Raw genomic sequence first — 27,973 nt, forward strand, 5'->3', positions numbered from 1 at the left:
TTAAAAATTAATATATGGCATAATTTGCAAAAGTAAGTCATCTGCATCATCAGGTATCACCTGCTTCGGTAATTAAAGATTGTCTAAATCTAAATCTAAAAATCTAAATTTAAATACATCCTTTGAGTAAGATACCAGTGACGTGCCACTAATCCGTGCTATTATCACTTATCGACTAAGTGATAATAGCACGGATATAAGACAGTGATATAAGACAGTTTGTGGAAGTGCGTAGGAGTACAGGATAGCATTTGAACTTGTGCACCACGTCCTGACCCAGATCCCAGACCTGGCACTAATGACGCCCTATAGGCATGATGCCAGGCTCTCATTAGGAACTGGGCCTCAAACCCCCAGCTCCTCTTTCCCATCCACACCCGTCTCTACGCAATCATCATCCTGGTCCTTTAGTGCCTGTAGCCGGCCTCCGAGGGTCTGGCCCTAAACTCAAGTAGGCCTGTGAGTGTAAATAGGGCCCCCCGCACAGGTGCAGAGTCCCCTGTGACAGCCCTGTTTGCCCCCCAGCCTGGACCTTGCCGGCGCCTGGTGCTGCAGTGGAACTAATGAGTAGTGGCAGGTACAGTTAGAACAGAGCGGCGTGGGCCTCCCTGCAGTTAGGTTAGTGGCAACCCTCACTTTAGGCAGACAACAAATGTGCTCTCATGACAAACATGTGCATAAACACACCATCCTTCAGCACATACAACTTTATAATACTTATTTACATTTATGACAGAGCTGCAATGCCCAAACAATAGTTGGAGGTAAAATGTGAAATTCCTTCTTTGTCACTTTGTAATTTATAATCTGCTTGTCATTAGCTGTTTTTAAAGATATCACAGTTATTCATCCAAAACTGTCTACTGTGTTCACAGGTTCAAGAAATGATCATCAACGACCCAATAAACTGAGGAAAAAAACTCACATTCAGTGAAATGCATCCGGGTTCAAATGATATAAAGTCTGAAAATCAATCTTGAATCTTCATCTATTTAATACATTCATACAATCTTTATAAACCTCCAGACTCAATCATGTCCAAAGACGATGCTTGCAAGGTGACATTGGCCAGCAAACACAAGGAACGCAAGCCTAAGAAGCCTCACTACATCCCCCGACCGTGGGGCAAACCCTACAACTACAAATGCTTCCAGTGTCCCTTTACCTGCATGGAGAAATCTCACCTGTACAACCACATGAAGTACAGCCTGTGCAAGAACTCCCTGTCTCTGCTCATCGAGTCAGACTGGCCTTATAAGAAGGGAAACATCCTGCAACCAGAACAACTACGACCATTTCAGGTAGCACACGATCTCCAAGTGACCGGAAAAGATGGGATTGAGCACGAGGAGAGAAAACGGCTACAAAGGGTCGAGGAGGAAGGGGAAGACAGGGAAAGCCAGGGGCCTGAAGAGGAAGAGGAGGGAGGACGAGAAGACGGAGGAGAAACCGCCGGGCTGATGAAGGAGAGCTCTGGTAACAACGGCGGAGAAGCTGCAGAGTGTGCCACCAAGAAAATCAAACAGCCAGAATCAGAGCTCCTGATGGCCGACATGCTCTCCCTGGAGGATCAGCTTTTACGAGCGCGCTCAGTCGAGATGGAGGCGCAGCTCAAACACTACAAGCTAACCAAGGCGGCTCCCGGCCTGCTGTCGGAGCAGTGGAGGCTGTTTACCTCCAGCCACACCAAGGCCAAAGCTGAAGGTGCTCAGCCCAGAGTGGCCAGCTCCATCCCTTGTTACCCTCCTCCCCCAAACCTGATGGATTACCAGGATCCCACTGGACTCAACCTGTCCATGCTTGGGGTGGGCTACCCCATCAGCCCCAGCCTGTTCTCCTACATGAGCTCAGCGATTCCCACCGCCGCTGCAGGAGTCACCACGCAGACCCATGCCCAGATCGCCCAACTCCCTTTCCTGGCATCAGCTGCTCAGCTGATGCACCCAGTCTCCAACACCCCCACGGACAGAGCGCTCATCCCCCCTCGCCTCTACTATCCCTTCCTTTGTGAACACTCATTTGGACAGGCCTCTAGTCAGAGTGATGTCACCAAAATCCTCAAGACATCCTCAAACGATCTGGAAGCGAACTCCATCGCTGGCCCCCAACCTAAAGCCAATCTATGGAAAGTGCCGGCTTTGCGGCCGGGGGCCGCCACAGCCTCCCCCGCTGCTGGCTGGTTGTCACCCCAGAGAGACTCACCCGACCAGGGCTCCCGGTTGGGGGATAAACTTTCAGCAACAACCAAAGATAGTAAAGGAAGGTGGAGCCTCAAGAGGACAGGGGCCCCGTTGAGAGCCCATGATGCACCTGTAGAAAAAAAACCGGCAGTGAGTTTCACTTTGGACCTTTTGAAAAGTATCCCAACGGCACCGACTATTAATGTGACTGCTGACAAACTTCTCTTTCATGGCAGGTTAGTGTTGTGATTTTTCTATAATAATTATATTTATATATGATGTGATCTTCTAAAGGGAACATCTCCCACTCTCAGTTTACAGGACGCTCAGCTCCAGACCCAGCCCAGTGAGCTGTGGTACAACGACCCTCTGGCCAGTCCTCCTAGTGAGTCATCTCCTCTATCTACCTGTGGGGGTCCTAAAAGCCATGAATCAGCTGCTGCCCGGCCGATGGGGGAGGGAGCCTCAGAGTCAGTAGCTGCTCTCCTCAGTGACCTGTCCAAGGCCTTGCAGGAGTACCAGGAGGCTGAGCGAAAAATCTCCCACTTGGAGGAGGAGGGCCTCCCTGCACAACGACACCTTTGGGAACACCTGAGCAAGATCCGCTGTGAGCTGTCCCACATACACCAGGCGCTGGAGCGGACCGCTCGCCAGAGCGACGGGCCCCTCGACCTTTCGGTGAAGAGAAGCTCCTCTGATTTGATTCTTGACCGAGGAGCGACGGAAGACTGCAGCCTTAGAGACAACATGACAGAAACAGAGGAGGAGGAGCAGGAGCTGGAGGATAAAAAAGAGGAAGAAGAGAACGAGAGGAAGGCGATGAAGGCTTCCTTGGAGAGTCGGAAGCAGTCGTTGGACATGCTGATCAAGATGAGCCAAGCGTCGGTGTTGAACGCAGAGGTTCTCTCTCCTGGTGGTCTCGGCATGAGGCCCACTTCTGCTGAGGCCATATGGCCGAGCAGAACCACAAAGTGTGAGGCAGACTCCAGCGTCCTGCTCTGTCCCGACGGTCGATCGGTGGTGTTCACAGACATCCCCTCCACGGCAAAAACCCCAAAGAGACCCCCGTCTATTCAGCGACTAGAAGCCCAGTGCCCTCTGAGCCCTTTGACAGCTACTGACAGTTAAATGTCTGATAGTATGACTGAAAGCGTAGTGATTCGACACCCGTCTTAATGCAGTTTCATTATTCATCATCACCGGCATCTCACTGGCTGGACTCTTTAACCTCAGATGCTTCGCACCTTAATAGACATAGAGAGAATGAATGGAAACATTTGGAATAAAAGTCTTACAAATGCACTACAGACATTGATTGTTACAATACATTCTCTGAGAAATATCTGAAATGCAAATTCATCAGTAAAAACTGTCCATTGTGACCATTTGAGTCTGAACCCAATAAAATGACTTCAAGAGACTGTCCTTTGAATTGATTTGTAATTGCTGTAGTTATTAAGTGTTTTGAAGGGTAAATGGTTTTATATGGATAATGTCATGTTGAGCTGCGTTATTTAATTTGATAGAAATAAATTGTATTATACACAGTGTATTTCTTGGAATAAACTGAGCAGAAAACAGTCTCACTATTTTGATGAAAATTGAATAATGACATACAATAAAGAAAAAAATGAAAAATGATCAGAGAAAATAATAGATTTTGATAAAATTGTGTAAGTTAAGTTAGTTCACTGTTTGACTGGTCAAGCCGGTTTGGCATCATTGATAACATATTTTCAAAAGACGAGGCAAACACGTTCACAGCGGTTGCACCAATCGGCCCTGATGTTTTCAGGAGGGGACAATAAAGGTGAAGACCCGCAAAGGTCAGGGCCCTGGGGCCGAGGCAGACCTACCAGAGGACTACCTATAACCCCTCAGGATAGGCAGCTAGTGGGGGGCCGTCCAGCGTGATCGGGCCCCATAATACTCAAGACACAGTGGAAAAGGTCAGCCTCCAGGGTTCAGGTTAGGGTTAGGCCAGAACATCCGACTCTTTTTTTAGAAAACTTTTTCAGTCTAGATTTGATTTTTAGTTATTTTATCATCTCCTGGAAAGCATGGATTAAAATCTGTTCTTGTCTTCTGTTACAGTATAGACGTTCAAGGCTCGAGAAGTGCTGAAAAAAGTCGAGTAACTAAATTTGCATTACAGTAGCTAGCGCCCCCTTGTGGCTCCATGTAGCAGAACAGCCTCCACAAAGTGGCAGAAAATAGAAAAATGAACATTGCTGTGATGACCTCTATGAAACATTTCCTTCTTTATCTCACTTGACGATTATACAGTCAGTCCCAATGCAGTTTCAAAAATATTTATGACAGACCTCCATGGTGGCCCTGATGCAAAACATTTGACTAAATAATCTTTTATTTCGCCGTCCCCCTTAGAAGTTGCTCATTTGGGGCGCACCACAAAGGAGCTGCCGCCACTCTACCTCCTCTGCATGCGTACAGGCCCCATGTGTGTGTGTGTGTGTGTGTGTGTTCAGGGCCTGTACACACATACTGTATACAGTATATGCATGATTTGAACTAACTAGAGTGTGCCACTAATTTCCTTGCGGGGACTATAATCAGTACATAAATTTTTTTTTTTTTTTTTAAATTTCAAGCCTTTTCTGTGTTTGTATATTTCATTTTTATTTCAGTTTATTATTATGAAGAAGGTGCATTTAAGTTTATGTACCGCAAGTAATAAAGATGACACATTTTCACCGAGGTTTACAGTAAATATTAATTCTCAAACATGACGGAACTCTATTCATATGATGGTTTTGAAACACAGTCAAAAAGAATTTGATATTTTTCCCACTCATGTGAGTCTGGTAGTAAATTTTTGGTTATTTAGAGTCAGTTATTGAGCAGATGGAAATTAAAGCTATTCCTGATAATCTTGATGAGGATCAAAGAAGCAAAAGAAAGTATTAAAGATTTCCAAACACTTCATTTATTTGACGTTATACATTCACAATAAAAAATATTCATATACATTTCATATAGAGCTAGTGAGCAAGGTACAAGTTTAAAACAAAACACAAGTTTTCTGTGTAGTATATATATATATATATATATATATATATATATATATGACAAAGCGTGGTTTGAATACTATACAGTGTGTATCCATAGCTGCTCAGGTTTCATGGATGTTTAATATTCTTCACTCAGTCGAGGCGCCACTAGATTTCAGTGAGAGTTCAGGGACTGGGCCGAGTGCTTCAAGACTGCTGCCTACAGTAAAACATTTTAATAACACACCTAACAGTAGGACTTGCAAAGCAAAGATTATTTGTGTTAGATGTTTCACACTAAAGCATAAAATTGGAAAATGAGGCAACATGATCACTCTAATTCATATAATACTTCATAGTCATGCAAAGTCCTAAATACTTTATCTGAGATATTTTCACACCAAAATTTAAAAAAAAAAAACCTTTTCAAAAAATAGCCTCCAGTATCACAAACGAGTCACGATTGTTCACCAAATTTGACATAAGTCAGGAAGTTTCGTTGCAGTGTGAGAACTGACTTGAAGCCACTACACCAATTTGACACAAAATCCTCAAGTAGTCAAGTGATGAGTGCAATCCCACCCCTCTACTCTTCACACACAGACACTCCAGTTTATTAAACACTCACACATAAGCAAGCCAGGCATCACATTGATCATTGATTTCCACTATCAGTCAGACCATGGTTATTGTACAGCAGATGCCTCCAACAATCAACAGCAAACCACACTCTCATTTTATATATTTCTCTCTCTCTCTCTCCAGTAGTTATGTACAAAAAAACTGGTGCAAAGTTATACACATTAAAAGTTAGGTATAGAAACTGTAACAATAATAAAATACAGCAGATAATTAATTGAAACAGGGAAACATATATCTTATTCCTATTTACTGTGTATTTCTGATTTGGCATTCTGGAAAATAATAAAAATGCTGTTACACATCACTCTCACAGTTTATTTAAATACCTCCAATGTGGACAGATTATACATCAATGTAGTTATTAAAGAAACCGTACACAGGGTTGATTCACAAATACAATTTATCATTAATTTAAAAAAAAAATCAGCATAGAGGCAGCAGGTCCAGTTTGAACACTGGCCCCCAGAAGATTTTTCCCATCTCCAGCTAAAGACTTATTCTGATGAGACAAACTAAGGTCATGGAAGAAAAAAAGTTCTGAGTCTCGATATTTACTTCATTTTGGGACCAGTTGTCTCAAACATCTTCACACGGTCCTGCACTGTTAGTCCTTCCTTCAGGCTCTGTCGAAGATAGACAAAGACAGTAATTTATTGTTAGTAGAGGAAAAAAACACATGGGACAGAGAAGAGTCTGAAAAAAGACACAGACATGTCAACAAGACCATTTCATGATAGCAGGATGTCGATCCCAGGCATAATTGTGTGTGTAATTTGATGTTGTGTACTAACTGCATGCTTACAGGCCCCCTTGTGTGCTGTGTTTCAGGGGCCTGTATACACTGACTGTCGAACTAAAACAAAACCTGAGTGACTATATAATTTCCCCTTGGGTGGATCAATATAGTATACTTCTTCTTCTTCTAATTATGCTTTAAAGACGGTTTCATCTAAATATAAGATGACCTGTATAAAGAATAAAAGGGTTATAGTGGAATATGTCATGCCATATAAAAGTGCAAAAAACATTAACAGATGTGTAGGAGATATATTGCATAAAAAGGAGTACTTTATGACAATCTGATTTGTGTAGCAACAGATCCAAACAACTTGGTTTCATGGATCACATGACAAATGTGAGAGGAAATACAGCAGAGGAAAGCGGTAGTTGACTGAAACACGTTAATCTTTATGTGTTGGTTTTGCAGTAAATTCTTTCAATTGGCACCTCTAAATGTGTCATTTATTTACTCTACTATTATGTGGTCTTTCATACTCACTAATGAATGAGATTTAGTGTGTTAATCAGTGAGTTTTGTGCTACAAGATTTAGAGCTGTTTCCAGCCTTTATGCTCTCATGAGTGTAGGAGAGGAACACAACCAGAGAGTTTACTGAATGGCAGTGTTACTGAACAGCTGATACTCATGACTGGGATGCTCTACCGGGTGAACAGTGCAATCAGCTCTGGGGAAACACAAAAGGTTTGAAGGAGATCATGTGAGAGTGGTTAGGGCATAGTTTGCTCTACATCATGCTATACCTACAGAACATCTTGGGAGAGGGGTGGGGGAAATCATCCCACAGTGGGGGTGTCAGCTATCCCATGAGACCTGTTCAGTGACAGACTGATGGACAGAACAAAAAGATGACAGACTTACAGACAAGAGAATAAAACGTTCCGACAGAACAACAGTGGAGCTCATGTCTAAACTGTGTTGCGGTTAAAGTCTGCGTGATAAAACGCTTCAACATGACATCACAGATAAAGCTGAAATCGTATCTTTAGAACACATATATATGCATTTACTCCATCTGTATGTTTGAGCTCAGACAAAACAAGAAGAAAACTAAAATTTGTTTTGGTCCTTACCTTCGACCGTGCGCCTCTTGATAGCCTCGATTGCTTTTTCATGAAATCTGGATTACTCTTTGATTTCATGATATCTAAAAACATAATGAAGGTAAATCATGATGTGTTTCCGTCTTTGACCTCATGGGGGCACTGTGGTTCCAGTGTTACTTAGAATGAAAACTGTCATGATAATGACAAGGTTTGCTTACTACAACAACCTTAAGAGTATGACTATAAACCAAATTGGGAAGTTATTAAACTTTTTGCGTAGTTCAATGAGAGCTAAATAATAAGCAAACACTTGGTATTTACCGTATCCAGATGTGAGCGTTCCGTCAACAGTTCTCTCGCCTAAAGCTTCAGTGGCAATCAGCAGTTTCTCTTTCAGTTTGCTGATGTCGCAGTCAGCCTTTGCTTTCACAATGCTGAGCTCTGTATAGATGTCCTTGTATTTGTCTGTGGCATACTTCTTGTCCTGTTGATAGTGATAAAGTTGATATTTTTAATCTTGCAATGAGGCACGAAGTAATAAAGGTACATATCTGCAATACATTATATTTAACATAAAGACTGGTTTTGTTTACCCTTAATGCAGACTGCAGTTCATCTTTTAGAGAGTGGATTTCCTGTTTAAGATACTGGATCTCTGACTCTTTAATACGTAACAGCACCTACAAGAGAGAGGATGTGTGTGTAAATGGAGTGGAGAGAAGGTGCAGAATTAATTGTAAACCAAACAGTCAAATAGTGACAGACACATAGCCTTAAAACATACACATTCTTGTAGCTTAGTCAGAGACAATTTGTTTACTTTGTTTGTCCTGCAAAAAAAAACCTATGGTGAATCTTTCTTACTTGACATTGCTTCAATGTGACTATGAGTAGTGAAATAGCGAAATAACAGTGAGACAGTGCAGCCCTGGTAGGGCACGTTGACTCATACCTCCAGTTCATACACATCTTTGCCCTGGGTAAATGGAGACGGCGCTGTTTCACCGCTGAAGCAGGAGCGCATCCGAGTGATCTCTGCCGTCAGCCGGTTGTTTAGTTCCTGTTGGAGAGGACACAGTCATGTTACTGCATGTAGACAGAAATGTATATATGTACATACGTCTGTGCATGTGTGTGTATTGGGACCTGATTGTGAGCGTTGAGCTCCTGGTTCTCTCTCTGACACTGCCTGAGGGCCTGCCTCTCAGCCTCCAGCGCCTGAGCCAGGTGAGCGTTTTCCAGGCATTTCTGTGAATACTGCTCCGACAGCACCTCCAGTTCTCTGTGGATGGACTGCAGCTCCTCCCTGGACAGAAATGTCATCAAGTATCAACTGGATTCCACCAGGGCATATTTCCTTAACCTGGAGTGGATACATCCCAGTGATTTCGTGATAGATGTTTTTATTGCAGCAGTGTTTACAGGTTGTTGTGATTCTTTGGCATTTCTACTCAATACCATGGAGCGAAAAACACTTTCTCTACACCAAAAGTCAAAAGAACACAAAAGCTCTTTTCCAACATGTATTACATACTCATATTGCGAGCGAAGTTCATCAATGTCAGAGTTCAATCCAGTCAGTTGGGAGCGATGAGTCTTCTCCATTTCCTCCTTGTGTGCATTCTTCATAGCTTCTATAGCTGCATTGAGGTCAGATCACATAATCAGAACCTGCTGGTCTTCTTTAATGTGCAGCAAGTGTGAAAACAGTTCAATTCCTTACCAGCAATTGTGGCAGCAGTCTCCTCGGCCAACAGTCTCTCTCGCTCCTCCATAAGTTTGGAAATCTCCCTCTGATGCTGGCGTTGGAGGTCTTGAATTACTTTCTGGTGTGTTTCTTCCATCGCTGCGAAGCCACGTTCACACGTGGACTATGGGGGAAAAAAGGGTCAGCATTTTATCGCAAATTAGTTTTTTCATCACCACGCACATTTTAATTCGTGACTATAAATCAAGTGCATCTATTAATGGTTCACTAAGCCATGTAGTGGGTCATGCAAAACCAGTGATAGCAGTCATGCAAGATTGTGCTTGAATTAAAAGCCCAGTAATGTTAGCAAGGCAGTGAGTTAGAGTGGTGACATTCTACTCCCACAGAGGTGCAGCGTCGTCATTAACAGACATGTTCTTCTATTATTGAATGTGGGAAATGGTATGTCTATTGATGGCCAAAGAAACAGCATTGAAGGAAAGTCAGAAATTTCCTAGTTTTGTCAGAATGCCTTCGATGTTTGAGGAGTCAACCTGGAATGCCTTATTATGTAAAACTAAGATTTGAAAGCATACTATGAATTAAACGTCCTGTGCAATAAATAAATAAATATTAAGTCTAGGATTTGATGGTTAGCTTTTCAGGAAACTAACCTTACATGTTAACATAATCACAATGACTGTCAAAAGGCTGTTCATTTGATATTTACAATAGCCATTCTTAGCTTAGCACACTCACTAGGCTAAGCTTCACACATTTTCACTGATCTAAGGCTGATGAGACTTCAAGTACCTTTGCAGGAATGTGGTCATAAAATAAAAAAAAATTCCTTAATTTTTAATATTGAACTGTGACAAACAAGCGGTGCTGAAAATTCACCATGTGCAACGTGAATCAAAGGAGCAGATACTGTATTGTGAATCAAAAAGTTTACATTGTGGAACAAATACGACATCCCTCAAAGCCATAATTACAAGTTCAAATAATTTGTGAGTGATTGATTTAATCTAGGTTGCAGGATTCATGAATCAACAAGTGTATCAAATCACACCATTTCCCCACTTCAATTTCTCTGTGCATATTAGTAGATTGATGAGCTACTTATTTGATATTCTCTCTAATTTAAAAAATCCACTATGGTAAAAAAAGAAAAAAGAAAAAAAAGAAAAACCTTAAGACTTTCAAAGTCTCTCTGGTATTTTTCTCTCAGGCTGGCCACATCTCCTTCAAGGTGCTTGTTCTCCAGTTCGTCCCTCATGGTGTTCATCTGAGTCTCCAGCTCCTGGATCCGCTCCTTCAGAAGCATCATGGAGTCCACCTCTGACAGGTGCTGCGTGTTCTCCCCCCTCCCTCGTTCTCCTTCCTCCATCGGTGTGGTGGTCTCATCACCAGGAGGTGATTGTGAAACATCTGGACCTTTTTTATCCGGTTGGTACTCCCGCACAGATTCAATGTTGTCAACGTAGTGAGAACGTAACTTCTCTATCTCGACTCTGTGGACTTGCTGGAGCTCACAGATCCTCTGCTCAAACTGCTCCTCCAGTTTCCTCACATGACTCTCATGCCGCTCCTCCATGGTGTCCATGTCCACCAGCAGAACCTCTAACTTCCGTTGACTGTCGGCTGTCGTCTCCATGAGCGACAGTTCAGTTGACGTACGCCCTTTCTCTACCTGGCTCAGCTCCTGCCTGTGCTGCTGCTTCAGATCTTCGGTCTCGTTTTTGAAATGCTCCTCCAGGAGAGCGACCTGCTCCTGCTGCTGGGAGAGCCGCTCCACATGTTGGCTTATCTCACTTTTGAGGGTTTCATTCTGGTTCTGGAGCGTGCCCACGGTACGTGTGAAGTTCAGGCGCTCTTCCTGGAAGGATGCTTCATATTTCTCTTGGATTACACTGACATTGTGGGCGTGCTGCTGGACGAGAGCATCCATGTTCTCACCTGTCTGTTTACACCAGCCCATTTCTTGTTCATGCACAGCCCGAAGTCTACAGGCCACGTATGCCACTTGAGCCTGGATCAGGGCTTCACGCATGCAAAGAGAGGTACTTGTGAAATTTTGTGAAGTTTGGTAACCTAGAAGAGCATGGATCATTTTAGCCAATCCAGGCTGGTTTCTACCACTTTCTATCTCTTGAGCATACCTATGAAGGCTTATAGCTTGTCTCTGAAGCTCATTAGCCAGGCTCTCATGTGCATTCTGTAATGATTCAATTGAGTCAACGCCGCAAATTGTCATTTCTCCAGTCAGGTGTCTGTCTATTATTTCCTCAGCCAAATCTTTAGCCTCCTCCATTTCAATCTGCTCCATGTACGGAGCAAGCTCAGGCGGGTGAATGTCTGCTAACGTTTGTTTACTAAACCCAAATTTATGTTTGACCTCGTTTATGACATTTTTTAGATCATGCCTTTTGGAAGCTTCAATAATTGCTTTCAGAGCCATTTCCCTTTGACGCAGGTTTGTCCGAGCTTCAGACAACTCCTTCTTCAGCATTTGAAATTTCTCTTCATAGCAATGCTGAATATTTTCAACAGAATACGCTAGTTCAGCTTTGATTAAAGTGTTAAAGATAAATGTACCATCGACATCTGCATCACTTGAAACGTTGTCTTTGGATATAGTAATTCTCGGCTCAGCTTTCTCCAGTTCTTTCCAGAATTCACGCTCCAACATTAACTTCCTGGTCAAGACGTCAGCATAAACTATTGCCAAGCAATCATTGTCATTCCTTTTAATATTCTGTAGGTCTTCCCAAATCTCACCAAGAGCTTGTAGGAGGTCAGATTTTGAATTTTGTATCAACAAAGCCATCTTGTTCAACACTACTGCCTCAAAAGACAAAGTCTTGGCAAAAAGTTGCAGCGCTTCTGTATCTCGGGTCTCTGAGGTTTGAGTTTGACAGAAAACTGGTGATTGCACCTCGAACACTTCCTGTCCCTCTCTGATGCACAGAGCTGCATTGACCAAATCTTTATCTATCTCTGACAATGAGTGCAGCTGTGAATCAACAGTATCATGACAGTGGCTAAGAAGAGCTCTGACTTTTTCCCGACTGTTTTCCACATACACCAGGGCCCCAGCATAATGCTTACTGGCAGCATTACCTTGTGTCACACTTTCACAAACAAACTCTGTATCAGGCTTAGGCTTGCTTTCTGTCACCTTTAGATCAATCTTAGACGAGTGACCTGGTTGGATGGATCGCTGCTCTTCTAGGTTCTGTGTGAGGTCTCTAAGTTTATCCTCAGTAGCAAGCAGTTTGGTCTCTAGAACATGTATGATAGAGATGAACTTCTCTGGGTCACTACTGTGAGGGGATGTGATATTAGGGGACCCGTGCCCTTCAGTTAGTCTGATGTCTTCGTTTACATCCTGATTGCCTTTACTGCTCATCTGGCCCGTTTCCTCATCATTGATGTATTTTTGACACTGGATGGTGGAAAACCGGATCCTTAGTCTCTTTTCTTGATCTTCCTTATCTACAGATGTCTCATATGTGTTTGGAGAGAAGGAAGCAGATGTTTGGAGTTGTCCTCTCTTGCTATAATCTGAACACTTCTGCCTTTCCATATGCAGGTCAGCATAGCCCAACTGCAGAGCATTGAGATGCTGCTCCAGCTCCGCAATGCGTTCTTCTGCAACTACAAGCTTAGCTTGCAAATCTTTTTCGGCTCCACATGGCTCAACTTTATCTAACAGTTTCTGACTCATCTGACAAATGAATTCTTCCTTAGCTTGCAACTTCTGTTCCGTTTCCTCCAAGCTATTGCCGAGTGCAGTCATTTTAACAAGGGCCTCTTTCAAGTCATCCTCCTTGTGCTCCACCAGCCTCTCATACACTTCCTTAGTTTGTCGAATTTCTTCCTCTTTTTCTTTCAGGAATTGGCTCATTTTCTGAAACTCTTGAGTCGCCCTCTCATAGGAGTGCTCCAGCGTGTTGTAATCAGCTTCTTCTTTTTCCAGACGATCGCGGAGTTTATACACCTCACGGTCTGCTTCTGCAATCTGGTTTAGAAGCTCCTGACAGCGACAGGTGAGATGGCCTTTCTCCTCTTCCAGCACACGCACCATCTCCCTCAGTGACTCCACCATGTCAGTCTTCTGAGCCACCTCCTCTTGAACCTTCAGAAATTCTTCCCTGTACTCTTTCCCACCTGAAGCTTGCCTTCCTCTTAACAATGTTTCCACCTGCTGTTCAGCCTCATCTAATTTGTTCTGCATCTCTTTCTGTGCACTTTCAGCCTCGGATAATTGTCTACAAAGATTCTCTATTTCCCTCTCATTCCTCTCTTGCATGCTGTGCTGCTCCATCTTCAGACGCTCCTCCTTCAGTGCCTGACCCTCTTCAGTAGCGGTTAGCCGAGCCGTCACCTCCTGCAGCCTTTCCTGTAACCGCTGCACCTCTCTCATATGGTCTCTTTGGAGGGCTTGCTGGCGCTCCAGGTGCCGAAGGGCCTGTTTTTTTTCCAACAGACTGGCCTCTACTTCACGCAGTCTATCTTCGCTGTCCTTCAGCTGGGCTCGTAGGGTGGCTTCACTATGGCTATGTTCCTCCTCTCGTTCTTTTGAACGCTCCTGCTCTAGCTTAAGCTCATTGCGCATTCTGGCCACAGCCTCTTCACTTGCTAATATTTCAGCCATCGCAGATGTTAGTTTGGTCTGTAGAGCCTGAATATCAGCCTCATGGCGATCAACAGTGCTCTGGGCTTCTGTGTAGCTTCTTTTTAGGGTACGAATCTGCTGGTGAGTCAGGTCCTGCTTGCGCTTTTGGGCTTCCAACTCGTCCTGCAAATCTTGATTAAGCACGTTCAAGCGTTGACAAGGAATTCTGTGCAGTGAAGAGGAAGGGGGTGTTGCACTCTTGAAAAAGATTAATGAGACAATTTCATTAATGACATCACCTTGGACCCTTATTTTTTTACAGAGAACCACATCTCTGGGGTTACCAGGAAAACTTTTTCTTGATTGTAATCGCACTTTTGAAAAGCGTGTTTTCCAAGCTTCCACCGTGCTTTTTCATATGTGACTTAGAAAATTAAAAGGTTTAACTGAAAAAGAGGGTTGCTAATGTGATCAAAATAAAAAAAATGAAAAAATAAAAACATTTAAAAAAAACAAATTTTTTACTTTTTTAGTATGCGTTTGATGTGATATCATAACATGACACTGGGTTGGCAGTACACAGAATTAATGTAAAAAACCAATACCTTAAAGTATGAAATTCTAAAACAACAAAAACATGCAGGAGTCAAGGTTCGAAAAGAGACTGACAGGAAGCACATACCAAAAGACAGAAAAAGCACAGTGCAAGACTTCTCGATCAGTTTTCTTACCTTAAGAATATCAGATGAAATTATTTTCCCAGGAGATGTGAAACTCCGTTTAAACAGTTAGTGAAAACTCATGCTTAAGAACACCACAACCATGCGCATCAAGTTTAGAGAATAAGCACCCACACGTTAGTAGAGTTTCATACAAGTTACATATAAGTTACAGGACCCATACTTCAATCCTATTGTTCATCAACTAGAAGATTGTATAGTAATAATGTATTCTAATAATAATTCACATACTGCGTCACATGTATAGCATCTTGTAAACCTTAATACTTATAAACTTTGAATGATCAAGATTACATTTTTGAAATTCATGTTTTGTTTTGGAATTTGTAATTGTTCTTAACTTCAAAACACAACCTGATTCTGTAGGACTGTGAGTGTGTTACCTGCAGGACATAGCCTTCTCTGGCATTTTGTTCTCTTCCAAGTGCGTTTTCCAACTGCTCTTTTAAAATGTTGTTTTGTTTCTGTAGTTTTTCCAGCTCCTTTTGCTTCTGTCCCAACTGACAAAGAAGAACAAATAAATAATGAATGAATAACACAAGATCCTGTGCTACGCTAAATGTGTGTTTTACCACACACCTCCTTGTCTAGCAGCACAGCAAGGTCATGTGCAGGAAGTCTGTCAGAGTTTCCAGAGACTCCTAAAGTTGAGTTGATTGGCACCTGCTTCTCTTCTCGTAATGGCGTCGTCTCTACTTGATGCCATCGCTGCTCAATCTCGTCTCGGACGCCTGGGGTTCTGTTGTTCTTCCCGTCTCCACCATCATGGTGCATTGCAATTGGGTGATCTACTTCCATTTTTCCCTGCTCTTGGCATTCAGCTTTCAATGGTGTGGTGTTTATTGTTGACATCATGGTAACAGTAACAGTATTTGGCATGTGGGATGTACTGGTCGTGCTATAGGAAGTGACACCCCTCCTGACATTCTCCTTTTCTGGCTCCTCTGTCCTAGAGGGTGGGTGAGCACCTGATACAGAAGAGGTCTGGAGGGAAGAGCTAGAGATGGGTGAAGACGCCAAGGAGGAAGGCGAAGAAGAGGGAGAAAAGTATGAAGATGTTGTTGAGAATGACGAGCTGAGGTCGACGGTGTCTGCTCCTTCCTTCACAGGCTTTTCTGTATGATCCATTTTGAACTCAGACCAGTCAAAAGTCTTTGAGCGTCCTTCTCGTCTGCGTTCACGAACACGGCTTTTACGGGGCTCAGAGGCCGGAGCAGACGCGCCGTTGCCAGCAGACTGTCGAAGGACATCAGTCTTTGGGTCCTCAGGGTTGGAGTTTGACTCGGGGGTGGTCTGCAGACACGGCTCCAACAACACTTGAGCGTTTAACCTCTCGTCAGGGAGCGATCTGTGTGAAAGAAAATACAAATATAACATTAAAATTACCTCAATAACAAACTTTTATATTTAAAATACTGTTGCATAAAGCATTGCTTGACAAACAACAACGCATACACATCTGACAAAACAAAATCATGTAGTTGTGCAAAAGGGTATTGCAGAAATTAGTGAAAAAACTGTCCCCATTAAAACACATACGGCACACTATGTTAAGCAGTAGCAGCTTTACGTAGATTCATGATAGGGAATCATGATAGCTCCTTTTGGGTGTCCTGAAGAAATAATCTTTTTTCACTATGTTGTGTGGAGGTGTCAGTGGGCAGTAAGGGGGAAACAAGAAGGCACAGGGGTACAAGAAGGCACAGAATGAGACAGAGGTGTTCATAAACACCTAGAAATAACAAGAATACATAGAAATAGCAAAAATATCACATCCTCCCCGTGGAGAGACCTGCTGAAGGTGTGACTCAGGACATGCTGTTCAGAGTGTGCATTCAGTATGACATGATGTGTATTTAAAAGTGTTGTCTTGTAGGTGACTCAACAATAGTTTTTTGGCTAAAAAAGATCCTCTGGTGAATTGCTCCATAACCTTTACATCCCAGCTCCTCTTTCTACTCACTCCTTCCTCTATAGCTACGATTTATTTGTGTGACCATTTTCAGAACTGACAGTTATTGACAGTCACATTACCATCACTTAAAGCAGTCTATGCTGTTAACAAACAGCAGGTTGCAGGGATTATTCTAGCATGTTGATGTTATTGAAATGTGGCTCGACAGCAGCACAACTGACAGACATTACTCAACAATCACATGACACAGTGGGATGACAAACACGCTGGCTCTGACATTGCTGAGCAATAACATCACAGTTCGAGTCGGGGGAAATATTCAACACACAAGCAGTCCAACCTGGGCTTCAGAACGGACAGTTTCAGAGAGATGTTTTTCCTGGAAGCAGGATGAAAATACCGGTTGAGAGGAAGAGAAACAGGGAAAGACAGGGTGAGGTGGGGAAAGGGATTAAATTAAAAGTGAGAAAAGCAGTTTTTATATCTGCCGGTGGTAAAAGTGTTAATCCTCTTTGGGTATTACCGGGTGACATCTGGGGCAATAGTGGGTCGAACATTCTTCATAATGGCCTGAATCCAGTTGCGACGGATTCCAGAGGTCATGGCTGACAGGGTGCACGCTCCCTCTTTACACTGAAAGATAAGAGGAATTTGTTTAAACCACTGTCAGGGATGGAACAAGACAAACACATCTAACACCCTAACCCTAAACGTAAACATCTCAGAAAATGCATTTATCAAGTCCCAAAATCAGGCCAACAAACCAGTCGTTATCTTCCAGTTATGTTCATCTCATACAGCCTCAGTTTGGAAAGTTTAAGCCTACAGTACATGTGGCCATTAAACCATAAACACACACTGACATAGAATAGGTAGTGAAAGCATTGCAACCGTAAGCAATACGCACACACTAAAATTGTTTAATGGTCAAAGGATCATATGACAAAAACATTTTCATTCACCCTCAACACAAGCCGTAGAACTGCACAACAATTTAGCCATTATGGCTCAATAATACCATCATAAAGAAAACTTTTGTTGAACACACTGGTATTCTGTGCAAATATTGAAGAGGATGGAGCTTCTGTACGTCAGAGGTCAGTCAAACATTCAGAATGAAGGGCACATTGGCTCAGGGAAACAAGTGTGGCTGGCAACAGCTGCAGCAGATTTAGAACCGCTATGATGTCAACCTCTCACAGAGTGATGACAAGTCAGGTGACATCCATCACGACAGACAAAGCATCATCTCAGAAAGAGAAATGGCAAAAACCTGATACTTAAGTGGCACCACTTGGTGCCTGAGGCTGTTTATAGACTGGCAGAAGAGGCAGCACAGCTCAAGTTTAGACAATGAGTGTCATCTTCTCCGGTGATTGATAACACATGACAATCGATGACAAGACGAATCAACACTGACCAGGATTTGGAAGCCGTAATTCCTCTGGACTGGGAACTCTTTGACATCATAACATGTGGAAAGGTCAATCTCACCATCCAGTTCTGAAGCCTGAAGTAAACAGACAAAGGCGAACCAAAAACATCAGAGGTCACAGAAAAACAAGAGGCTTGTTAATGGCCTGATCATTCAAATGAACAGTGGCTGTCAATCACATACACATTTGTCTTACCTCTTCAGCTATTGAGTCCTTGTAATACCTCAAACTCTGATCTGTCAGGACAAACCAGTGCTTCTTCCACTAAGAAGGAAAAAGGACACCATTAATACAATGTCACCAATTCTATGTGTGTAAAATGATCTTATTCAGGAGGAGAGAGAAACAAGTCATTGTTTAATAATATGAATGAAAGCTCATTACCATTCCATCGTCATACAGCTTTGTCATCCATCCCTTTTTGAAGTTTAACAAGTCTGGCTGAAATTAAGACATTAAGTGACAAGATGTAATACTAATCGAGTTAAACATCATTAACAATTTATACTCCCACTTAGAAATAACTTCTAATTAAACATCAGAGGTCACAGAAGAACTGGCACAGACAATTAAAATTGTTTCATTATTTATAAAGTGTCATTAAAGAGGAAATCAACAAAATATCAGCAGAATAAAACTGTCCCTGAACAATACAGCAATTACAAGGATTTGTTTACAGTCCTTCAACTGAAGAGGCGCTAAATAGTGGCTCGAGCTGAAGAGACGGACTGGCGGGAGCTGGACTCTCCCCGTGAAACACAAACTGCTGCGCATTGACACCTCGCTCAAGTCTGTTTATAGACTCTAAAATAGATCTTTGGTCCAAAACCTGGCTCTACTAACCAAACAATACCTTGCTTTTGTTGAGCTTGATCAGGTGAGGTGTCATCGCCTGGCAGAGAGTCATTCTGATGGCTAACTGCCTTCACTTCATAAGCTGACAATCTGTCTTTCCGTCTGTCTCTGAGACATACACACAACTGTGGCTGCCTCTGCACCGGCTATTTATAAGCGTCAGTAGCGGTGGTAGCAATGGTGTGCATATGTGTGTGTGTGTGTATGTGTGGTTGGGGGTGCTGGCAGCTGAAGATCGGTCTGAAAAGCCAACCACACACTGACTTAATTGCTCCTGTAGCACTCTGAAGACACCTCAGACAAGCTTGTCAAACTATTAAAAGTCAGAACTAAGGAAAACCAGCAGGCTATTTAATACTTCTTTTTTTTTTTATTAAAAAAAAAAATATATTGATGTGTGAGGATGAGGGAAAGCATGTAACGGAGAAGCAGTGAAAGATAAATCACATACACCGATTTTATGACTGAGGACATGAAAAAACCACGACACATGGATGGCTGAACAAATGCACATACCCATTCAGATGACTGAAAGGCTTAGAAGTCACTTATACTATGCTTACATACTCACAATATGAGAGTTGCATTTTATAATAGTTCATTAGTTTTGGATTATTTAATTTAAGAAATTTGCTTTAGTTGTACTTTACTATTAAATCATAACCTCTTCTCTTATTTTCAAGGCAAACAGACATTTTTGAGTCTGCTGCTTTCGGCCACGATACACTAGAAATATTCCAAGTACTCACAGTCATTGAGGACTCAGTGACTCTGCGGTCCAGTGATTTGGCTCTTCTTAAATTAGCAACAGTGGAGCTAGACACATCAGGGACTGAACGGTCCTTTCCTGCATCTAGTGACATCTCCTGTAAATATCAAAATACAAGTAAAAGCTGTTCAACACGGACATCTCTATTACCAGAAAAACTCAATTTCTACTGACGAGGGAAGACAAAACATAAAAATTATTAGTGTGCAAATGTGGCTATGGAAAAACATAAAACAATTTTTGTATATCTTCATATGTTGACGTTAGCAGTCACTCTACTATGCGTAACACTAATTATACAGCACTTACACCCTTCAGTGAATTATTTGATTATTTCACACCTTTTCTGATATTGAGGACAAAGAAAATAGCATACATGCTTGTTTGGCAGGTGACGTCTCTCACTGCGACCTTGTCTCTGGATTAGCGTGGTGTTAGCATGAGGCTCGGTGGAGTTGCTTGTGTCCATGCGCTCTGAGTGCTGACCCTCCTCAAATTGCCCGATGATTTGAGAGCGCCTGGGGCACACAAATAGGGCTGTTTAATAGACATACTCGACATAGAGTGCATCTAGAATGTTACTCATAAAAGTCTATTATGATAATAAAATATCAAAATCATTACGCTTTGCAGCAACCTAAAAACATTTTATAAATAAATATAACATATAACAGTCTTAACATCGTGCAACGTATTGTCCTCAAATGTTTGCAGAGTAAGCATAAACTTAAATCCAAAGCATGAAATGAAAGGAAACCGAGGCAAATATCAATGCTCATAATGGATTACAGAAATCTGAGTACAGTATATTGAGAGCCACCATTACCGCACATTTACATACACTATGTAGGCAGTTTGATCTGAATTGGATTTTCACAGAGGATAATATAAGGTAGAAATAACATCCCAAACAGGAAAATGAAAGATCAGAGAACAAAAAGTTAAGTTATATGGAAGATGATGAGGTTTAATTTTAGAAGAAAAGGAAATTGAACAGAATGGTAGATTAAAGATATGAAAGTAGCCACAGTGGTTTATACATTTCACCAAGGCACCGCATCTGCCTTCAAGAAAGGCGATCAAATGTAATGTGAACCCACCATCAGTGCCAACCCTCAGCATGTTTGTATGCACAGTATTTACAGTAAATGAAGCATTTATGAAACGGTGACAGGAAAGTTTTGTGCTCCCAGTCAGTGCAGAGATGAAGCAATAGAAAGCAGAAATCAGCGGTGACCAGCAGGAAACAGCATTGGGACAGGGATGGAAGGGTTGGTTGAGCATTAGATCTGAGAAGCTCCGCTCAGAAGCCCCTGGAAAAGATCCAAACGACAAAACAAACTAGCAAAGTAGCAAGAGCATAAAAGTAAAGAAAGTAACACGTGCAAATCCCAAAGACCATTAAAGGCAAGCCACTGGCTCTAAAGGCAGGAGTGAGTCTAAGACAGCAGCCACAGGGTGGTGCCAAAAAACCAGCTAAATGTTTAAGCATTGCATGCACTTCACATAGTAAATTACTTAGCATGGTATCTATATGTTTAAAGGCTATGTCAGGAAAAAATATAGATAGGGTTATTCATCTTCAGCTTCTATTATTACCATATCTGCTATGAGTTCAGCACTTCAGTCTATGAGGAAGCAGATGATATAACATGAACCACTTTTCTTACTATGTCAAAGATGACACCTATCCAAAACCTCCTACCTGCGCTCCTGCCCAAACAGCCGAGCCACCTCCTCCCTGCCAGGACTCCGCGTTCGTGCCCTCAACTCTTGGCGTTTTTTGTCTGAGCGGAAGGCTTCACGGTAGCTCAGTCTGCGGGCCCGAGGCACATCAGACAGTGATGTGTAATCCTGGCCAGACCGGCCCACTCTGCTGCATCCGGCAGTGGCACTACCGGTGCTTCCTCCACCAGCACCATTTCCCTCCCAGGCAGGTGTAGTGTTACTGGGTTCAGAGTCAAGTGAGCTCTGGGAGGAGCTGATGGTGGAGTAGCTGGGGGAAATAAGCGCACCTGGGGAAGGGAGAGGATCTTGGGAGGGCTGAAAGGGGGAAATTTGGGGATCGGCCTCAGAGCTGTACCTGGGACTGAGAGCTCCTAAAGAGGACGATGCTGTAGAGGACAGGGGCAGATGCAGGGGAGGATGGGAATGCTGTGACGGTGGAGAGGGCTCCGACTTGGTCTTCTCCAAGGAAAAGTAGCCACTCTCCACTCGTACCTTGCGTCCAGTACTTACAGTGCCACTATCTGAGCAAAAGACACAAAAGCACCATATTCAACACCTGAATAACCTTATTACGTACAGTAATCCTTCGCCCAGTTGCGCATAAACATTTGCGGCTTCAAGTCATCTCAGATTTCTAGTAGGTAGTCATGTGATACTGTACGCGCATGCTATTGGCTGATGGCAAAAGAATGCATGAATCTCATAATGCAGCGCACTTCCGTGAGACACAAAAGTGCTTTAAACAGTCCATAAGAGTGTGAGACAAGGTAATACAGATAGAAGGTGGTTTAATATCAGTATGAGGAGGGTTCATAAACTTTTAAATTACCGTAAATAATAGATTATTAATAATAAATTAGTTTGTCGCTATATCGTGGAATTTCGTTATTCTAGGTGGTTCATGGAACACATTAACCACGAGTAACGAGGGATTACTGTATACCTATATCCATATATTAATGCCTGAAAAGCTAAGGATTTTCCGCACCATCTTGAGTAGAGATATTGGAGTCTGGCTGGCTCTGGCTCAGCTGGCTGATGCAGGAGGTGCTGCGGCTGCAGGGGATGGTGGCCCTGCTCCAGCGGCTCTCCTCCTGCCAAAGAGACGCTCGGCTTGTTGGGACATGTTCAGCACTCGCAATACTGCTGGGCAGGCAGGGGATGCTTCCTCCGCTGCTGCTGGTCACTGTCACCTTTGCAGGGCCAGGTTCCTGGATGGGGGTGTGGATAGGAAGGAGCGGATGGGAAAAGTAAAGGACATAATGGGAAGTAAGATCACATAAAGACTACAAAAGGAATACGAAAAGAGATAAAAGAACAATTAAAGCCTTGAAAATAAATGTGGGAACTTTTTGTTTAATCTTACAGTCTAGCCCAGTTATGCCTTCTTTCATTTTACTGGTTCTTGTGGATAATCCCTCTACTTTTAACTTGGAACTATTAAGTGAATAATAAGCATCATCATCATCATCATTGTTAGCAGCAAAACATTATTGGTGTGTACATTTTTTTCCGGATATGCGTCAGGTAAAAAACAGGGACACAGCAAAGAACTGCTTTCGTCATTGGTAAAACAACTAATTCTGTGAAGCAAGAAGGAGAATGTGTGGAAAGGGGAAAGAGATTGATAGTCTGAAAGAACAAAGAGTCCATTGATGGCTATACTATTGAGGGGTACAGACAAAAAAAACTGCACAGGAAGAATACGATAGAATAGGATAAAAAATGTCTGATTTTCTCCATCTGATTACAAAGAGGACGCAGAAATAAACATTTTGTTATTGTGTTCAAGGTTTGATGTCATGTACACAGTGGAATCAACAGATTAATATAGAGGTGATTAGAGTTCACAAAAAGAGAAAGCAAGACACCCAAATAAACCCTCAAACCTGTCTCAGAAACATGCTGCGGTCATCACAAACCCTCAGTCAGCCTCAGAGAAATTATTGACCCTTCACCAGGATTGATCTGGATTATTGTAAATATATTTTACTAGGGCTGGGATTTCAAAGCCAGAATTTGAAACAGGATTTGAAAACATTTTGGCCAAACTGAACTCACTGGGTGTCCATTCATGTCTTCAGTGGAAAAACACTGGCTTGGAGTTACTCCACCCTGCCAATCACAAAAACCTTTATGTTGTTAATAGTTAATAATTGTTATCTAGTGCTGATTGTGACCAATAATGTAAAAATGCAAACACTCAATTCTGATAAGATGACATCATACTTCCTGTGTCATTTGTTTGCTTCATTTAGTAAATTTCCTTTCAGTTCCACTATGAGACACCAGTAAATTATCTGTCATATAAATCCTCTAGTGCTCTTAGAATCAGGCGTATTCAATAGCACAACCCAGACAACAAACATCTTACAGTATGCAGGTATTTACAACCATTCCTGAACGCCTGTCTCCAGCGACTCCTCTACTCCTCGTGAGAAGAGACCTCCAAGTGGGATGAGATGTAGAAACTATCACCATTTCTCCCAACAACCTATGCCAATGGGGTAATTGTAGTAACAAACTTTAAACACCAGCATTTGCATGTGAATATATCAAATTTTACAAGCATGCAAAGAATGAGGTAGATTCCAATGTTGCTACCTCAACCACGTTTACATATTTTTTAAATGCAGAAATCAGTACAGTAACTTGTAAAGATTAGGTGCAATGACAGTTTAATGCAATCTTAACCTGAACGATCGAGAGCTAAACATTTACAGATCAATACATGAATCTGCCCTTAAACCAAATACCATTCCAGGGCATAAATTTTGAATTTAATCACGACATTTCATCTCTAGATTGAAATATGAATTGAGGACCTATGAATGAAAGTGCAGCTGCATTACATCTATTTGTGATCTATTTGTAGTTATATTTGTCACAATAATTACTCATCTCACCTAAAAACAATCCTTTTCAACACCTAAGAAACTGTAAATATGAATGATTACAAAGTCATATCATTCATGTCACTTCTGGCCAGTAATGAAAATACAGCTGATATACGTATACAGTCAATAATATGAAGCAAAATTGCTTTCATTGACTTCAAAATAACCACAAAAAATACACACACACCGATGCAGTAGGCGGTGATGGTGGGATTTAAAAATACAGCAGAATAACAAGAAGACATAAGAAGAAAATTAAGAACAAGAATGAAGAACCTCTTAGCCAAGACAGGCTATAAATGTCCTCCTTCAAAACAAATCAAATAGCATCACTTTCCTGAATCATCAACACAGTAAAATGCTGTAGCTCAACAAAGCAACCCAAAAATAAATGACAAGGTAGCATGGGACACAGCCAAGGTCATCGCTGTGTCACCACTGTTTCCCTGTGAATACGACTGTTAGTGTAAGCCAAGAAAGGTCAACGCTTGATTCAGGGCACAGTCATTAGAGGAGCAAGACAATGAGCTTCAGAGGAACTTTTGTTTTGTACGCCGCAGGTTTGGCCTCGCATCAAAAAGAAGGTTGAGGCGTGGGGGAAACTGTACGTCACAGTGGGTGGTCTGCTCAGCACTGCATGCTATGTCTGCATTTTATCACTGAAACAATTATGGTAATCGAAATGATTTCATGTCTTGTGATTTCTACCTATAAGGGACACATTAGACCGCACTGACAATAAAAGAGAATTTTTATTTTCAAAGAGACTGTTGATTCAATGTGTTTTAATTCAAAATTGTAATATTTTGTAGAGATAAACTTATTTAATGTATTTAGAGATTCCACTGGGGCTCACTGCTCTAGAGTGTTGTTCATGTGGAAAATAAGCTAATTAACAACAGGGGGATTTATTGGCTGAATACCTTCACAGACACACAGACTTCTCCAATAGGTCTGCATGGGTAAAATCAAAAAATGTAGGATCCATTCATTTTGAAGGTTTAATTCACTATTGACTCAACGGTAATGTTAAAAACAGGGTCCTATAGGAGGAAATCATCCGTTAAGGTATGAGTATTGTTTGTTTTCACCATTTCAATGGAAAAGTCCCTCCATAAAACAACATGTGGAGAAGAAATCAGTTTTGACAAGAAACAGAAGCTTAATATTATATAAACAGACAGTACTGAGGAACGAAGACTGGTAGGCAAGATAGCAACTATAAAATATCATGATGAAAAAAATAGACCAGCAAATTCACAACATGAGATCATGTAGTCATTGTTGAATATTATGACTGTTATTTTTGCAGGCAGCTGTTTATTATTACTCTTGCCAGCAGGTAGTCTGCGAGATATCGATAAAATCAAAAACTGTAGTTGTTGGTTTTACTTGCAGAGCAAGACATATTTGTGATGATGAACCTAATAATTCACACAATATTTGATGGATGAATAAAATCTAATGTTCATACTGCGATTCTTTAACCTCCATTTAGCATGGATAAAAAATTGTAATCTGCAAAAAAAGATAACTTTCTCCTGGTTCATTGTGAGCAATGGAGCATCCCGTCATGCATTACACTTGTCATAAAGGAAATTCCTACACAAAGGCCTTCATAAAAAATATTTACCTGGTGAGTAGGTGGATCAACCTTGCGTTTTTTCTTCTGGTTCTGTTTGTTGGTGCGAGGGTACACAGTCAGAGCCTCCTGCCACCTGCAGAGAGTCAGTGTTGTGATTAGACATGTTGTAAGACCAGCAAATCTCCTTTACAAGATATCAGTGACAAAATGCTGCCAGTGATTTTTTACTCACAATTTCTGGTCTTAAAGTGGAATGTTATTTCCAGACACTTGTGCTGTAAGCAGCGATTAACTACACAACAATAATAAGCTTTACAAACGCTTAGGAGGTAAGAGAGCTGAGGCTAACACAGCAGAAGTGGAAGTAGAAGAGGAAGAACCTCATATGGTGACGGGCCAAGACAAAACTGTGTAATGATTACACAGTTTAATCAACATCTAGATATGCCACACCTCTCAGTGAAGGGATTAACTTGCCAGAGGATAAAAGAGGCCTTTCACAGAGATTAATGCATTTGATCTTAAAATTTGTGCAAATGAACACCTGAAATCATCTACTCCAACTTGTTGTGACAATGGGAGTAAAAATAGCCACGTTAAGCTGTCAATTAAAAGCAACCCTGTGAAGACTAACACGACACTTGAGATACAGATACCAGGAGAAAGGCAACGATGCAGCAGTAAGCGTAAAGGAGAGTCACAGTTCCCCAAGAGTTACCAAAATATGTATGCAGTACTGCTGGTGAAGGCACAACTGAATTATGAGGCTTACAGCTCGAGTATTGCCTTCTGCTGTTGGATATATGGGAGCTTGTGAACACAGGAAAGGGGGCTGGAGAAGCCGAGTGAAGAAACAAGTCAAGAATGTGCAGAGTCACTGCAGTGTAATGACTCTGAGGAGCATAGTCTGAAGGATACAGCAGGGGGCAGAGCAATTTAGGCAGCAGAGACACGACTATTCTCCCTCACAGAAGTCTCTCATCTTTATCTTCTGAACCAAAGTAGGGAGTACTACAAACCACACTGCACACCTGAGGCCACAGTTTTTTAGACTGTGTGTGTGTTAAGACACAAAGTCAGACTGGTGACGTCTTACCCGTTGATAATTTCTTTACACTCAGCCCGTATGAAATGCTCTTTCTCAGGGGTCAGGATGCACAGCGAGTTCTTCTGTCCCGTCCTGGTCTCTCCGTCGACAACGTCTGAGCACTGGTTCATGTTGATCGTACCCTGGGGGAGAGTGCTGGGCTGTAGAATGCATCGGAGAAACACAGACCAAGTGTTAAAGTGTTAAATGTGGAAGTGAACAGACGGGTCCACATATCGCTCCACACAGTCTGTCTCCTTACACAATCCACCCCGGCATCAATTTTCATGCCGAGCGTGGCGTGCCACACACATTGATATAGCAGCCTGCACTCTGGCAAATGTTCTTGTTTAAGCTGTTGTGATATTTTTTCCTTCCTGTGGGATGTACTGCAACATTTCAAAGATAGAAATTACGCTCTTGCATTCAGTTCTTTGCTTGGCTACATCCATATCTAGATGAGAACATTGTTCTAACCAAGGTTAGGGCGCAAGTAGCATGTTAGCACGTCAGCAACTAAATACTGTCACGTCATCTATCAATCACATCTGCCTGAAGGGTTCTTAATCAACACAGCAGTAATGATGCTCTTGAAAAAGCTACTAAGTTTTGAAAAAGTTCTAAAGGGTGATAACTGGAAATATGCAAGCAAAGAAATTATGGTCTACAATTTGAATTATCTTCCTGAACCAAGATAACAATATTTTGTGTGTCTTTATTGGTTCTTTTGCCCAGCTTGACGCACTTCTGTTATAAATTGCACCACTACAACCTGCTGGACCGGCTCACCTGTGGAAAGTCTGTTCCTTTTTTAAACAGTTAAAGTTCACAGGTTCACAGCATGGTTTGTAGTTTAATCTGTCTGATGCCCAACTGTGAAGTGAAAACCCAAATGCATGCTGGCATGGAGTTTCTCTCTCTCAGCCATAAATACCACGACCACAGGAGTTCCACAAGAATACTACTTTGTTTC

At 42.0% G+C, this 27,973-nt stretch overlaps 2 protein-coding genes across 8 annotated transcripts in view; one reads left to right on the forward strand and one right to left on the reverse strand.

Annotated features, from left to right (window-relative positions):
- The first annotated feature begins 987 nt into the window (after positions 1-987).
- On the forward strand, positions 988-3,571 carry prr35 (proline rich 35). Its single transcript, XM_068305986.1, has 2 exons — positions 988-2,416; positions 2,495-3,571. The coding sequence occupies exons 1-2, from the start codon at positions 1,035-1,037 to the stop codon at positions 3,306-3,308; spliced, it is 2,196 nt and encodes a 731-aa protein (XP_068162087.1). The 5' UTR covers positions 988-1,034; the 3' UTR covers positions 3,309-3,571.
- A 1,539-nt stretch (positions 3,572-5,110) lies between these two features.
- Positions 5,111-27,973, reverse strand: part of si:ch73-103b11.2 (GRIP and coiled-coil domain-containing protein 2) — a 44,164-nt gene continuing 21,301 nt past the window's right edge. The window contains exons 4-27 of one of the 7 annotated variants that reach the window (XR_011034001.1): positions 27,010-27,161; positions 25,962-26,046; positions 23,493-23,546; positions 22,420-22,717; positions 21,409-21,952; positions 20,080-20,221; positions 19,684-19,800; positions 18,464-18,520; positions 18,275-18,343; positions 18,064-18,153; positions 17,167-17,276; positions 16,984-17,022; positions 15,308-16,076; positions 15,112-15,228; positions 10,560-14,246; positions 9,401-9,548; positions 9,212-9,317; positions 8,824-8,983; positions 8,630-8,737; positions 8,271-8,357; positions 7,999-8,161; positions 7,705-7,778; positions 7,375-7,459; positions 5,111-6,456 (exon numbers count right to left, since the gene is read on the reverse strand). Coding sequence is in view for 6 of the 7 variants with exons in the window: in XM_068304685.1 (XP_068160786.1) it covers positions 7,427-7,459; positions 7,705-7,778; positions 7,999-8,161; positions 8,271-8,357; positions 8,630-8,737; positions 8,824-8,983; positions 9,212-9,317; positions 9,401-9,548; positions 10,560-14,246; positions 15,112-15,228; positions 15,308-16,076; positions 16,984-17,022; positions 17,167-17,276; positions 18,064-18,153; positions 18,275-18,343; positions 18,464-18,520; positions 19,684-19,800; positions 20,080-20,221; positions 21,409-21,952; positions 22,420-22,717; positions 23,493-23,546; positions 25,962-26,046; positions 27,010-27,161 (7,209 nt within the window). In the remaining variant the exon portion in view is untranslated. The remainder of the gene's footprint in view (positions 6,457-7,374; positions 7,460-7,704; positions 7,779-7,998; positions 8,162-8,270; positions 8,358-8,629; positions 8,738-8,823; positions 8,984-9,211; positions 9,318-9,400; positions 9,549-10,559; positions 14,247-15,111; positions 15,229-15,307; positions 16,077-16,983; positions 17,023-17,166; positions 17,277-18,063; positions 18,154-18,274; positions 18,344-18,463; positions 18,521-19,683; positions 19,801-20,079; positions 20,222-21,408; positions 21,953-22,419; positions 22,718-23,492; positions 23,547-25,961; positions 26,047-27,009; positions 27,162-27,973) is intronic. The other 6 variants (XM_068304688.1, XM_068304690.1, XM_068304685.1 and 3 more) reach the window with 6 other exon arrangements.

This window comes from Antennarius striatus, chromosome 21, assembly GCF_040054535.1.
Source record: "Antennarius striatus isolate MH-2024 chromosome 21, ASM4005453v1, whole genome shotgun sequence".
Classification (NCBI taxonomy): domain Eukaryota; kingdom Metazoa; phylum Chordata; class Actinopteri; order Lophiiformes; family Antennariidae; genus Antennarius; species Antennarius striatus.

Bases quoted from the DNA above. Each gene is read 5' to 3' on its own strand.
- prr35 (XM_068305986.1), top strand. From the start codon at position 1,035: ATGTCCAAAGACGATGCTTGCAAGGTGACATTGGCCAGCAAACACAAG. The intron at 2,417-2,494 runs GTTAGTGTTGTG...TCCCACTCTCAG, and splicing joins AAACTTCTCTTTCATGGCAG to TTTACAGGACGCTCAGCTCC.